The 14,490-nt window shown below is 42.5% G+C and overlaps 1 protein-coding gene across 2 annotated transcripts in view; it reads left to right on the forward strand.

The window, feature by feature from the left end:
• The window catches only part of RIC3 (RIC3 acetylcholine receptor chaperone), a 36,136-nt gene that overhangs the window by 9,521 nt on the left and 12,125 nt on the right, over positions 1–14,490 (forward strand). For both annotated transcript variants that reach the window (XM_054971477.1, XM_054971478.1), the window contains exons 2-4: positions 2,092–2,330; positions 2,958–3,036; positions 4,934–5,027. In XM_054971477.1, the coding sequence (XP_054827452.1) occupies positions 2,092–2,330; positions 2,958–3,036; positions 4,934–5,027 (412 nt within the window). The remainder of the gene's footprint in view (positions 1–2,091; positions 2,331–2,957; positions 3,037–4,933; positions 5,028–14,490) is intronic.

The following is a 14,490-nucleotide window of genomic DNA, read 5'->3' on the forward strand; positions in this document are numbered from 1 at the left end:
CTCAGAGCCCACGACGCATACCAATGGGTGGCGGGTTGACAATTTCTCCCCCAGTGCCACCCTCTGTCCCCAACTGTGGAGAAAAGAGACAAGCCACTGCAAAGCAAACTCTCAAAGCCTCACGTTGGTGAGGCGGTGAGTCAACAGATCATAGTAAACTTTATTGAACACTGCTGTAAGATCTAGTAGCACAAGCAACGCCAACCCACTGCGATCCAGGTGCCTACGAACCTTGTCTGTGAAGACAACCAGTGTCATCTCCATCCCATAGCTGGACTGTAATGGGCCCAGGACAGAGGCATCTTTCAGGAAAACCTGTAGCTGCTCTGCCACCACCCACTCATTCACCTTACCCAGTTTGAAACTGGGTGGTAACTGGCTGGGTCGGTGGAGTTCAAAAATGGTTTCTTCAGGAGAGGCCTCACCATGGCTTCCTTCAATGCTCCAGGAAAAACTGGAGCTCAAGGACAGATTGCCAATGGCATTCAAAGGGACCCGTAGCCCATCTGTGCTGGCCTTCACCAGTCATGATGGGCAGGGGTCCAGAGGACACGTGGTAGGCCTCACCCTCTGCAGGATCCTGTCAACCTCATCCCAGGAGAGTGGACTGAAATGATTCAATGCCAGCCCAGAAGATGGCCAGGGGGGCTCCAGTTAATGCACTGTATCAGCCATGGCCAGCAGATTACGGTGAAGAGACAAGATATTACCTGCAAAATAGCTCCCAAAAGTCTCACAGATAATACTCGAATTTGTAATTTGGCTATCTCCCTTGGAGAGGGAGACCAAGGACTGAACCACTCTAAACAGTTTTGCTGGGAGTGAGCTTGCGGATGCAATGAAAGCAAAGAAGAAATCCTTCTTCACCACCTTCACTGCAACCTCGTAGGCTTTTATAAACGTCCTATAAGATGTTCTTGCCTTTTCATTCCAACAACACTGCCACATTTGCTCAAGCAGTTTCAACTTCTACTTCATCCATTGTAGTTCCTCCGTATACCAAGAAGCTCGCCTGGTGCGGAGGCGGAGAGGGTGATGGGGGGTGATATCCTCGATGGCTTCAGAGAGACGGATATGCCAGTCCTCCCCCAGCTCATCCAACAAACCACCAGGGGGCATTGGATCCCACAGAGCATTCTGGAATCTAATTGGATCCATCAGTCTCTGTGAGAGAGCATAAATAAGTACATCCCACATGCATGTACTGAGAAGATTGGCCATTTCTTTCCAGAATGGAATGATGGCAAGTTTATTCAAGTAGTTTTATAGAAAATGTCACCAAGATGTGAGAGAGAAATTGTTACAAGTCTTGTAGTTATTTTTAATTATGAAAAGATGATAATACTACAGAATATTTTCCATTGGAAATTAAACATGTTGATTGTATCTATTCACTCTATGGAGACACCTGTGTGGTGGTGGAATGTGCTCTCTAGTCATAGCTGACTTATGGTGACTCCTGGCACAGTTTTCATGGCAAGAGACTTAACAGAGGTGATTTGCCATTGCCTGCTTCCGGAAGACACCTGTAAAAAATGAGAAATCATGAGAACATTACCAGAAAAAATCATAGTTCTTGTAAAGATGATCAGGAAAACTCTTGGGAGTGGTTGAGAAAGTTGCCATATTGACTTGGCTGCTGTGTCTCTGTGTTGACATTTCTGTAAAAGCAGGTGGTTACAGTAATCTACAATTTGTAGTTGAGAGCCAAATAAGTGATACATTCACACAAGGCAGAACTCTGCCCAGTCAGGTTCATTAGTTGTGTTTGGGAAAGGTGTTCCCTCTGCCAAGGAAGCAAATTGTTTAATTTTTTTTTAAAAAGAATGGTCTTTGGAAACTGCAGAGTTCCAGAACATCAAATGAAACTCCTGCTATTTTTATGGTTCTTCCTCCATTGATGCTGATGTCATTGATACTTATGGCATACAACAAATTTCCAACTGTTAAGCTTTTGTGTAATTATTATAATCAACAAGTAAAAAACATAATTATGTGAACATCTTACTAAGATTTATTTTCACAGACTAGAAACAAATCTTAAGCTAGAGATACCTGTTTCCGAATAGATCATTTAACTTTGATTTTTAGGAAAGACAAGCCGGCTTTCACCAACAATGCAACATCAAGTGTCTCCAGAAATCAGGCCACCAGCTACCAGTTTTCCAAGGTCTCATCTAGCGGAAGCAGTTGCCAAGGCCAAGGGAGGTGGAGGAGGCATTGGTGGCGGAGGAGGTGGTAGTAGTGGCAGTGGAAGAGGTCTTGTGGGACAAGTCATACCAATATATGGATTTGGAATCCTTTTATACATTCTGTACATTCTTTTTAAGGTAAGAGTATACACTTTAGCATTACAATAATAGCTGCATCAAGATGATCTCTCGAAAATGTTTTAAATCTTGAAATAGCTTTATAGAAGTCATTATGATAAAGGTTGTTTTTATTTCCATCTTACTGAAAATGGGACAGAATTGAACGATTTGGCAACAGATTAGTGTTTTTCTTCTTTTTTCTATAGCAGCAACAGTAGTTGTAGGTCATGGAACCAAGCATGACCTGCAATTACTAAACATACAAATGGAAGGCTGAGAGTTTGTGGCAAATTCTGATACTATGAGGTCAGACTTTGAATAGCAAGAAAATCATTTTTGTTGCCACACAAAAGAAAGCCACTGAGCAGATATTGATAAGAGAGATTTCAAGAGCTGTACTCATCTTAAAGCGAGTATTCTGTTCCCAAAGGTAGGGAGTATACCATGAACAAAATACTAGTTTCTATGTAGTGTCACTTGTCCACGGCAAATCTTGACAGCTGTTTGTTACTTGAACACAACTGGTAAAGTTTTTCAAGCTTCTCATTTTTCACATTATTTAGCTTTTCTCTCTTCAACCTCTTGATGCCTTTTTGAGACCCCTTTACCACGATTGCCACAATTGTAATCATTTTCAATTAATAGCTTTCTTCTAAGGGGAAAATCACAACAGCTGAACGGAAGTGTCCCCCTTCGGCACCTGGCACTGTGAACAGGAAAATCAGTAAGTATGATTTCCAAGCTTGTTTAAACTGAGCCCAGAAATTAGTTTTCTTTTGGGGAATAAATCCTGAATCTTAATAGATGAGGCTGTGTGAGCACGATGGTGGAGGTGGGGGTGTTGTTGATTATGATCATGGTAGATTATAATAATAAAATCAAGCAGCAAAGGTATATACCAGCCAAAAGAACTATAGTCATTACAGTATTACCTAAACAGAAATTCAGTCATCAGATGGTAAAGTACATGGAGGGAAAGTGAAAGGTGTGGATATAGTTTGCCCTTGATGTCACTGAATGGCCTTAATTTCATTAAGATGTGGTTCTGAATGTTTTACGTGCACAGTAGAATCATGTGAATCTTCACAGAATCGGGTCTCAGATGGCAAAGTACTGAGGGCAAGAGTTGCCTTTTTCAAAATATTTGCATCTTGCCTTCCAAAATAATTCACGTTACCAGTTCAAGCGTGTGAAAGAGATCATTGTTAGTTCAACCTACTGGAATCCTAACTGCATAGTTGTGTGTAGGCGATTCTTTAATTTCTGCATCTGTTTTAACTAGATAATGCCCTGGAAAATAGCAGGTTGCTAAACTTGGAGAAACTTGGAGAGACAAAAAGACAATATGGTGTATTAGATAATGTGTTGGACTAGAATCTTGGCAACTCTGGAACAAATGTTCACTCTTCCATAAAGCTTACTAGGTGACCACTCTCTTTCATCTTAACCTATCCCACTGGGTTATTGTAAGCAAAATATAGGAGGATCTGAATGTATGCCATGCTGAAGAGTACAATAATTTTTTTTTAATGATATAGACGCAGTAGCATGCTGGATTAAACCAGTGGTTCATCTAGTTCAGCATACTGTTTCATAAAGCAAACAACCAGTTGCTATGGAGATCCAAACAAACAGAGCACAGAGGTTAAGGCCTCCCCCTGATGCTGCCTCCTAGCACTGATATCCAGAGGTTTGCTGTCCCTGTTTATGGAGGTTCCATTTAGGCACCATAGCTATTAGCCATTTATAGACTCCTCCATGAATCTATAACTTCCTTTTAAAGCCAAATAGATTGCAAGTTTGCACTATTCCTTGTCCTTCTATATCCAGCCAATTTGTGTTTCATCATGGGTAGTTAATGAAATGCATTAACCCTTGAGCCCTTTGTTAGTTGTTATTCACAGCATTATTCACAGGAGTCCGTTTGGTGTAGTAGCTAAGGGCAGTAGGACTCTAATCTGGAGAACCAGGTTTGATTCCCCACTCCTCCACTTGAAGCCAGCTGGGTGACCTTGGGTCAGTCACAGCTCTTCTGGAGCTCTTTCAGCCCCACCCACCTCACAGGTTGATTGTCATGTGGATAATAATAACAAATTTGGTAAGTGCTCTGAGTGGACATTAAGTTCTTCTGAAGGGCAGTATATAAATCAAATGTTATTTTTGAATGCTATTAATCATATGCATGGTGGTTGACTGAGTTCAGTAGGGATTTCTCCCAAGTAGGTACGAATAAGACTGCGTACTTAATACTCTTGGCTACAAAGATTCGTAACTTGACTTTTGTACTGAAGATGGTGGAGATTGTTAGGCTGGGTTATGTGCTACATTGCAGCCACTATTGTCTTAGGCATTCACAATCAGCAAGTCATTCTGCCAGTGGCTCCATTTGAGTATTTGCGTGCATTCTGAAGACTTTCCCTGGCCTTAGGGAAGTCTTTTTTTCTTTCTTTCATTCAGTGTGGAAAAAAGAAAATGTTATTCCCATTAGTTCTGTTGTGTTTGCTACCAAAGGGCTCATATAACCACTTCTTGTAGTTCCACTTCCATTAGTGTGCATTCAGTTACTGCTGTTGTTTTTGGAGCTACTACTGATGCCCTTTGGGACTGTATTTGTGTTGCAGCTGATTATGAGCTAGCCCAACTCCAAGATAAGCTGAGACAGACTGAAGAAGCTATGGAAAAATTAATTAATAGAGTGGGACCCAACTGTGAAAGGTATGTATTTACATCAGAAGTTGAATGGGTTTTAATTGATAAAAACAAGCAAAAAGAATTTTTCAAAGAAAAAGTATGTGTTTATAGTCATCAAAGTGTAAATCCCTTGAAGATGTCAAACAGTAACTGTTTCTTTTATAGCTAGTAGCTACTTTTTCATCACTGCCTCTGCTCTTTTATTTTAATGTTTTCTAGATTTATGTTTAAATGAAAACATTAAATTTCTATTAAAGGGAGTCTATAGACATGCTTTTTAATAGGTGTTTATGCTAGTTTGTAGGTCTACATGAGGCAGAAATCAGAAAAAAAGACTATGATATGTAACAGAGTAATACGTCTTTGAAGCTATATAAAATATTGTTATAAAAATCCAACAGAAAACCTCATATTTATATTTCATGGTACTCATTTTGTCCCCACCAAGTGGGTGCATGGAACAGAGACTCTGCTTTAAGTGGTGCATCGAGGACATTGTTCTACAAATATTTTAAATAAAAGTAAAATATTTTTAAAGTACATATATCCCAGCTTATGAAAGTACAAATAACTGAGAAATTGTTCTGCATGCCACGTAATTAAGCTACTGGTATGTACTTTGTTTGTCTGATTCATCCTTTCTAGCCCAAATATTAGAAATATCTGTAAACACTATGGTTGTTGTGGGTTTTCCGGGCTGGTGTATTGTCGAAAGCCTTCGACAATACATCTGTAAACACTATCTATAAACACTCTTAAGAATTTCAGGTGCTCTTTTCCCTATACTATGATGAACTCAATTTATTTGCTCACCTTCAAGTAAAATTTTATTAACATTTCACCTTTCACTTATATTCAAATCTAAACTATAGGTCATAAGGCTGTTCTTTTCCCATCATGATCTATTTATATGAATGATTTGCATCACTGTCTTGTAAAACAATTTGAGCATGTTTACAACTCCCATTGAAACCACTTACTTCAAAGTAAGAGGATTTAGGATTTCTCTTTTAGCTAAACCTGTACAAGACACTAAGGCCTTAACTAGGCAAGACACTAGTTCTGTTATTGGCTCTTCCTAGCCTTTTTAAAGGCAAACATTGTTTGTTTGTTTGTTTGTTTGTTAATTATATTTATATACCTGCCTTTCTCCCAGTCATCCTTGGACCCAATGTATGATGTAAACACTACTTATAACTCAGTCCAGTACAAAATAAACAATGCAATAAATCTTACATAAAGTGCAAATGCAAGATGCATATACAATTCTTACAAAGTGCAACCATACAATGAAAAGTTCCTTCCACAATATTGCAATTCCAAAATATATATGAGGAACACTTAAGAGAAGAGAGTAGGAAGTGTCCTTCTACTACCCTACTGGGGTGGGGCACAGTCCTCAGAGCCTCTGCAGGATGGTTTTTAATCCTCTGTTTTTCTCAATAAGAATTGACGAGGCAACACTGTAGAGGAGGGCCACCAACATTGGTGTAGACAGGGTCCAAAAGCTGCTGAGAACCACTCAACAGGCACTAGCAATCCTGTTTTGCAGGGCTTTATCAAGAGTGTTCAAATTCAGCCAATTTGCCCTAAAATATACAATCCTTGTATGTATTATGATTAGACATGGGCACGATCCAAAAAAAAATACCGATCAAGCTGTTCGTGGATCCACACTGGTGACGAGTTCAGATCACCGATTCACTCCGATCAAGTCCCGTTTCCGATCTGGGATCTGGGATCGGAGGGCCCCCCCACACACACACTTAGAGCAGATGGGGGGGAAAGTTTTTAACCCAGCGACGAGCCGCCTCCCCTCAGTGAGGGGATGTTTTCTCACACACACACATGCACACACTTAGAGTGGGGGGGGGAGTTTTTAACCCTGCGACGAGCTACCTCCCCTCAGGGAGGGGACGTTTTCTCTCACACACATGCACGCACTTAGAGCAGAGGGAGGGAAAGTTTTTAACCCGGCGTTTTCTCACACACGCACACACACGCACTTAGAGCAGAGGGGGGAAAGTTTTTAACCCAGCAACGAGCCGCCTCCCCTCAGTGAGGGGACGTTTTCTCACACACACACATGCACGCACTTAGAGCGGGGGGGGGGAGTTTTTAACCCTGCGACGAGCCGCCTCCCCTCAGGGAGGGGACGTTTTCTCTCACACACATGCATGCACTTAGAGCAGAGGGGGGGAAGTTTTTAACCCGGCGTTTTCTCACACATACACATGCATGCACTTAGAGCAGAGGGGGAAAAGTTTTTAACCCGGCGTTTTCTCACACACACACACATGCACGCACTTAGAGCAGAGGGGGGAAAAGTCCCTGCCTCCAAATAGAGAGAGAGAGAGACACCCCGTCAACAAGTTTCAGTCAGCTTTTTAAAAAAAGCAGGGATAGAATCCTCCATCCCACCCAATTTTAAAAGCAAGCAGCCAGTCTTCCAAAAGCATATTTTAAACAGGAAGAAAGTAAAACTGGGATCCACATGGATCCTCGTGGATCCTACGGTTTTTTAAATAGGAAAAACACAAATGAAACATCAAATCACATACCAACTTCTTGCAAAAAGCAGGCACTGGGCTGAGAAGCCAGGAGGAGGAGAGAGATATCTCTTTTCAGTTAACTCTTTCAGCACTGAACAAACTCAGGAGAGGAGTGCAAAACAGCTTGATAGCTGCTTTCAAAGCAAGGGGTTTTTGAAAGAGTTAACACTGAGAAGAGCTTTTCCTCACTAGGGGAAATATTATCAAGTTTCAAACAGAGCTCAGGCATTCCCCTGCCTCCGTTGCCAGGGGAACAGATTGTTGGCACCTAAATGTCTAGCTTCCCGGTCCTATCACGATCTCCCCGGAGTCCCGACTGCTGAATCGTTTGCCGTGGAAGACAACGATCCACCAGGTCATGATTGGGAGATAGCCATTATCGTGGAGTATTTTTTATTGTAATTCAGATCGTGCCCATCTCTAATTATGATTATCATACTGCCAATTAATACTGATATTAAATACTCACATGTCTGGTGTTCCAGTGTATTCCTTTCTCCACAATCAACATCTACAACATCGGTAGTGAGGGAGGACACTCCCTTATCTTTTATAATAAACCCTGCCGATTACCTCATTTAACCGCATGCATTTTAAAGGTACATTGCTGGGGATGAACATCCTTCAAAGAAAACAAGAGAGATCTAATGATTGATTTAAGCCTCTGGGACAATATTGTGGAAGGAACTTTTCATTGTATGGTTGCACTTTGTAAGAATTGTATATACATCTTGGATTTGCACTTTATATAAGATTTATTGCATTGTTTATGTTGTACTGGATTGAGTTGTAAGTAGTGTTTACACCATACATTGAAATTGCTTATTTGCACAGTGCATTTTAAATACCTGAATTCTTACCACAGGAGTTTTGTGTTCTTATCATCCTGGTTGGTACTCAACGGCATCCCTCCTTTTAGTAATCCTTGGACCCAAGGCAGATAACAGTATCAAAACAATATTTTTGATAGAACTAAAATAAACATTAAAACACTATTTAAAATACATTAAAAACCTAACTAAAAATAGTCTATGTCCCATGGGCGGGCAATTCCCTCTCTGTAGGTTCAAGCTGCCCCGAAAGTCTCTTACAGCCTTTCTGGAAAGCCAGGAAGGTAGGAGATCCCCTGACCCAGGAGGCTGTTCTAGAGGCTTGGGACAGCCATTGAAGAAATCCAAGCCTGGACTATGGCTGAAGGTGCTTGAGACAGTGGAGTACTGGTAACAGACTGTGCTGGAAAGAATGTGGTCCTTCAGGTATGTGGGTCTCAGGTCAGGAAAGGATTTAGAAGTGACCACCAACACCTTGAATTAGACAGAAACTAATCAGCAGCCAGTGTAGGGAACTCAGAACAGGAGTGACACATCCCATCAGCTAGCCCATGATCACAAATAGGCTGCCACATTTCATACTAACTACAATTTCCACATCTACTTCAAGGGCAGCATCATTTGGAGGATCCCACAGTAATCTAGCTTTATGGTTACCAAAGCATGGATCAGCATTGTCAGACCAGACATTTGAAAACAGGGAGCCTAGAGTAGCTAGAAAAAGGCTCCCCCCTGCACTGTCATGGATATCTGTTTCTCCAACAGGAGACCAGGTTCCAGCAAGACTCTAAAGCTTTTATAAATCTTTCAGTGAAAGTTGGACGCTACCAATGGGAGGAAGACAATCCTATTTTAAGCAGTGGCCCTTCCAGCCAGCATCACCTCTGTCTTGCCTGTATTCAATTTCAGCTTGTTCTCCTCAGTCACTTGACTGCTGCATTCTGACATAGGGCTAGGACAGAGACAGCAGCAGTCATCAGCTCATTCAGAGTAATATATAGTCACAGAGAAACTGATGGGGAACAGAGGAAAGCTCCTGCTGTATCTTCCTGCTGCTGCTGGTTTCCCACCTTTTCTTACTGATGAGACTAGGGCAGTGGTGCCTCCTCCTCTGCCTCTTGATGGCCACCGCAACTGCATTTGCCTGCCTTCTCTTGTGTGCGGCAGGTGTAGGGAGAGGGAATGAAGGAGAAGGCAGCAGCAGCAAGTGGAGTCTCTTCCTCCCATTCTCTACCACTTGTCCACCTTCTGTCCCTGGTGATGGCTGGGAAAGGGAGGAGGATCTTCTGGTTGTCTTGTTGCATACTGGATTTCTTTTGTGGCTCGCTCTAGCTTTCACTGCCACCCATCTTCTTTATCCTCCCCTCCCCACAGATCATTTAAACTCGTCCTGCAGCTTCCTTCTGCCCCGCCAATGCTGACTTTCTTCCCCTTGGTCTCCCACCACCAAATCACCTGCTGTGCTTCCTCCTTCCCTTTTCTTCCCAATTGCCTCTCCCATTACTGCCTTGCCTACTTTCTCGCAGTGGTGCCAATGCCTCCTCAACTTAGTCAGCACTGGCACCTCTGCCACCTTCCTTACTACCTCCTCTCTTCACTACCACTGTTACAGTCACCGCTTCCTTTGCTTGTGGTGGCAATGGTTGTTCCATCTCCTGTATGACTGACCCAAGGTCACCTAGCCAGCTTCTGTAGCAGAGTGGGGATTTGGACCTGGGTTCTAGTTAGACACTTTTACTACTGCACCAAACTGGCTCTCAGCTTTCCCTCCTTCCCTTCCTCTGGCAGCCTTTTTCTGAGAAAAGTCTGGCCATGTTGCAAAAATAGTGTGATAGCAAGTTGCTCAGGTGAGTTGTGTGGTGGCTACTGCTGGGCCTAGCTAATTTGTGCAAGATGAGTAGGGGCTGCTGCTGGGCCCAGGCAAGTTGTGTAGCATCAAGTCGTAGCCACTGCTGCACCTGGGTGAGCCTCACAACCTGCATAGTAGCATGTTGCTCACTGGTTGCTGTTGGCCCTGATGAGTCCTTGCTCCAGGGCAGGACAGAGTAGAGCAGGGATGGAATGGGAAGCCAAAAGAGACCTGGAAAGGGCTGACCTCCCACCTTTTATTAACAGAAACCAAGGTTGTAATGCTGACATTGTTGCCTAGTTCCCACCATAATGGTCACTGAGATCTCAAAAGGCTTCTATTTCTTAAAGGTACAAGTGCTCCTTCTATTATTTTGGGGTGGTTTTTTTTTAAGATTTCAGTTTGTTTGTTTTTTGCAAAACTAAAGTTTTCAGGAAGAAATTCAGATCTCTGCAAACCTGAAGAAATATCAAAAGAATTAAAGAAAAAGAATTTAAATAGAGCAGTGAAATTTTGCACGTGGGTTCCACACAGCTGTCCCTGGGTTCCATTGAAGTATGAATGGGGATGTTTGACTGTCTTTGTGTGCTGGTGTGTATCTCTATCTCCTGCAATGCCTTCTCTTGCTGGCTAAGCCCTCCCACACATGTATCTGGGCCAGCAGGAGAATGGAGTGTGTGTGTGGAAATGGCATTGCGTGTTGCATTGGTGTCATGTCTAGGCAAAAATAAATAAACTTTCCAGAGCATCGATGGTTGTTGTGGGTTTTCCGGGCTGTATTGCCGTGGTCTTGGCATTGTAGTTCCTGACGTTTCGCCAGCAGCTGTGGCTGGCATCTTCAGAGGTGTAGCACCAAAAGACAGAGATCTCTCAGTGTCACAATGTGAAAAAGATGTTGGCAGGTCATTTATATCTACTCAGGAGGGATGGGGTTGAGCTGAGTCATCCTGTAAGAGTTTCCCAGGGTGTGGAATGCTAATGGCGGGAGGCTTCACTGTATCCTGAGGAGGTTCTTTTGCATATGGATTGGTGCTTGATGTGCTAATCTTCTCTGCAGGGCTATTGTCGGGTATAGAGTGTTTTGTTAGCCTGGTGTTTTTCAGAACTGGAAACCATGCTCTGTTCATTCTTAAGGTTTCTTCTTTCCTGTTGAAGTTTTGCTTATGCTTGTGAATTTCAGTGGCTTCCCTGTGCAGTCTGACAAAGTAGTTGGAAGTGTTGTCCAGTATTTTGGTGTCCTGGAATAAGATACTGTGCCCTGTTTGAGTTAGGCTATGTTCAGCCACTGCTGATTTTTCAGGTTGTCCAAGTCTGCAGCGTCTTTCATGTTCTTTTATTCTTGTCTGGATGCTACGCTTTGGGGTCCCGATGTAAACTTGTCCACAGCTGCAGGGTATACGGTATACTCCTGCAGAGGTGAAGGGGTCTCTACTGTCTTTTGCTGATCGTAGCATCTGTTGTATTTTTCGGGTGGGTCTGAATACTGCTTGAAGGTTATGCTTTTTCATAAGCTTTCCCATCTGATCAGTAATTACTTTGATATATGGCAAAAACACTTTTCCTGTAGGAGACGGTTTTTCCTTGGTTGTTTGGTTCATCCTGGGTTTGATTGCTCTTCTGATTTCATTTCTGGAGTAGCCATTTTCCTGAAGTGCGTGGTTTAGATGATTAATTTCCTCATTGAGAAAGTGCGGCTCACATATCCGTCTTGCACGATCCACTAATGTTTTCATTATGCCTCTTTTCTGTCGGGGGTGGTGATTGGAGTTTTTGTGTAAGTACCAATCAGTGTGAGTTGGTTTCCTGTAGACCTTGTGACCTAACTGAAAGTTTGCTTTGCGGATGACCAAGGTATTCAGAAATGGGAGTTTTCCCTCGATTTCTTTCTCCATTGTGAATTGTATGTTCTGGTGGATGTTGTTGAGATGATTCAAAAACCTCATCAACCTCATTTGTGGGGTGCTGATTCTAGAGCTGTTTTTTCAAAATGTTCCATGTAGAACATTTTGAAATGTTCTACATCGGGAAAACCTCGTCTTACATCAAAGATTCAGCAGATTTCATCAACAAAATCAGTTCTCTGAAACTCAGTCCACAAGACATACTTGTCAGTTTTGATGTTGTATCCCTGTTTACCAAGGTTCCAGTAAAAGACACTATTGCACTTATTAATCAGATTTTCCCAGAGGATGTAACAGCCTTATTCCATCATTGTCTGACAACCAGTTACTTCCAATGGGATAACGAATTCTATGAACAGGTAGATGGGGTGGCCATGGGGAGCCCTCTCAGCCCAGTTATAGCAAACTTCTACATGGAACATTTTGAAAAAACAGCTCTAGAATCAGCACCCCACAAACCTAGTGTATGGTTCTGGTTCAGATGGGAAAGCTTATGAAAAAGCATAACCTTCAAGCAGTATTCAGACCCACCCGAAAAATACAACAGATGCTACGATCAGCAAAAGACAGTAGAGACCCCCTCACCTCTGCAGGAGTATACCGTATACCCTGCAGCTGTGGACAAGTTTACATCGGGACCACAAAGCGTAGCATCCAGACAAGAATAAAAGAACATGAAAGACGCTGCAGACTTGGACAACCTGAAAAATCAGCAGTGGCTGAACATAGCCTAACTCAAACAGGGCACAGTATCTTATTCCAGGACACCAAAATACTGGACAACACTTCCAACTACTTTGTCAGACTGCACAGGGAAGCCATTGAAATTCACAAGCATAAGCAAAACTTCAACAGGAAAGAAGAAACCTTAAGAATGAACAGAGCATGGTTTCCAGTTCTGAAAAACACCAGGCTAACAAAACACTCTATACCCGACAATAGCCCTGCAGAGAAGATTAGCACATCAAGCACCAATCCATATGCAAAAGAACCTCCTCAGGATACAGTGAAGCCTCCCGCCATTAGCATTCCACACCCTGGGAAACTCTTACAGGATGACTCAGCTCAACCCCACCCCTCCTGAGTAGATATAAATGACCTGCCAACATCTTTTCCACACTGTGACACTGAGAGATCTCTGTCTTTTGGTGCTACACCTCTGAAGATGCCAGCCACAGCTGCTGGCGAAATGTCAGGAACTACAATGCCAAGACCACGGCAATACAGCCCGGAAAACCCACAACAACCATTGCTCTCTGGCCGTGAAAGCCTTCGACAATACATTTTCCAGAGCATCAGCTGGAAAAAAATGGGTGTTAATGAAAGGGGATGCTACCAACCCCAATCGGGGGTGCCAATTTGCTCTCAGAATATAAATATAGTTGGATGATATTTTAGAAACACAAATTTAGGCATATAATACTATGAGCTAGGTCAGGCTTTTTTAATCCCTCAGAATAGCTCTGTTGGAAAAGTATCGAGGGGTTACTGAATCTGACAGTAAGTGCCTCAATATTCCATAAAATACAGCATCTGCCATAATAAACTAAAATAGCCTTTTCTTTTTTTAGTAACGGAGAATGCCAAAAAGAACATTTTTTGCACCTTATTTATTTTCTGCATAGAATTGTGTTGAGAGGTGCTGAGCCTCACAAACATCCTGGCCATTCCACCTCCCATGCCATATAGCAGCTAGTATTAAGATGAATGCTACCTAGTTGAAATAGCCTTTTTGCAGCTCCCTTGTTTTGCCAAGGAGCAAATAGTTCTTTTGAAGACAATAAACACACAAGTATGGAAGGAAAGCAGATTTATTAAATTTTTCCAGTAAGGTTCAGGAAAGAAATGAATCAATGCAAAAACAACAGAAAAAAAATACACAACACAGCGTATGCTTACGCCCCTATACTGCTATCAGGGACCCCTGGAGACAACAACAGGTAGACCCCTGGTTCTGGCTGGTTGCGCAGCACTGCTCTGCAGTTCAGCCTAAGCTGAGGTTCAACGGAGGAGGGGGTTTCTAAGACTTATATGGATACTAAGTTACATAGTTACACCTGGTACTTGTTTACTCCTGTCTTCAACGAGAGAGAGAATATATGAAAGGCCAACTGATAAGCAGTACATCTGGCAAGCATCCATGATGAAGAGTGTTACTATACTCCCTAAAACCCTCATACCAGGTGCTAATGTAAACACCTCACTCCTAAATGCAATAGCATGACACTATGTTTAGACAAAACGACATTAGAGTGAAAAACAAGATCTTTAAAAGAAAGACACTTTACAACGGCAGAAAGGAATATTCAGCCCCGGTCTGCAACTGGGCACAAGATGGAAGGACTGTGGCACACC

This window comes from Eublepharis macularius, chromosome 2 (assembly GCF_028583425.1).
Source record: "Eublepharis macularius isolate TG4126 chromosome 2, MPM_Emac_v1.0, whole genome shotgun sequence".
NCBI lineage: Eukaryota > Metazoa > Chordata > Lepidosauria > Squamata > Eublepharidae > Eublepharis > Eublepharis macularius.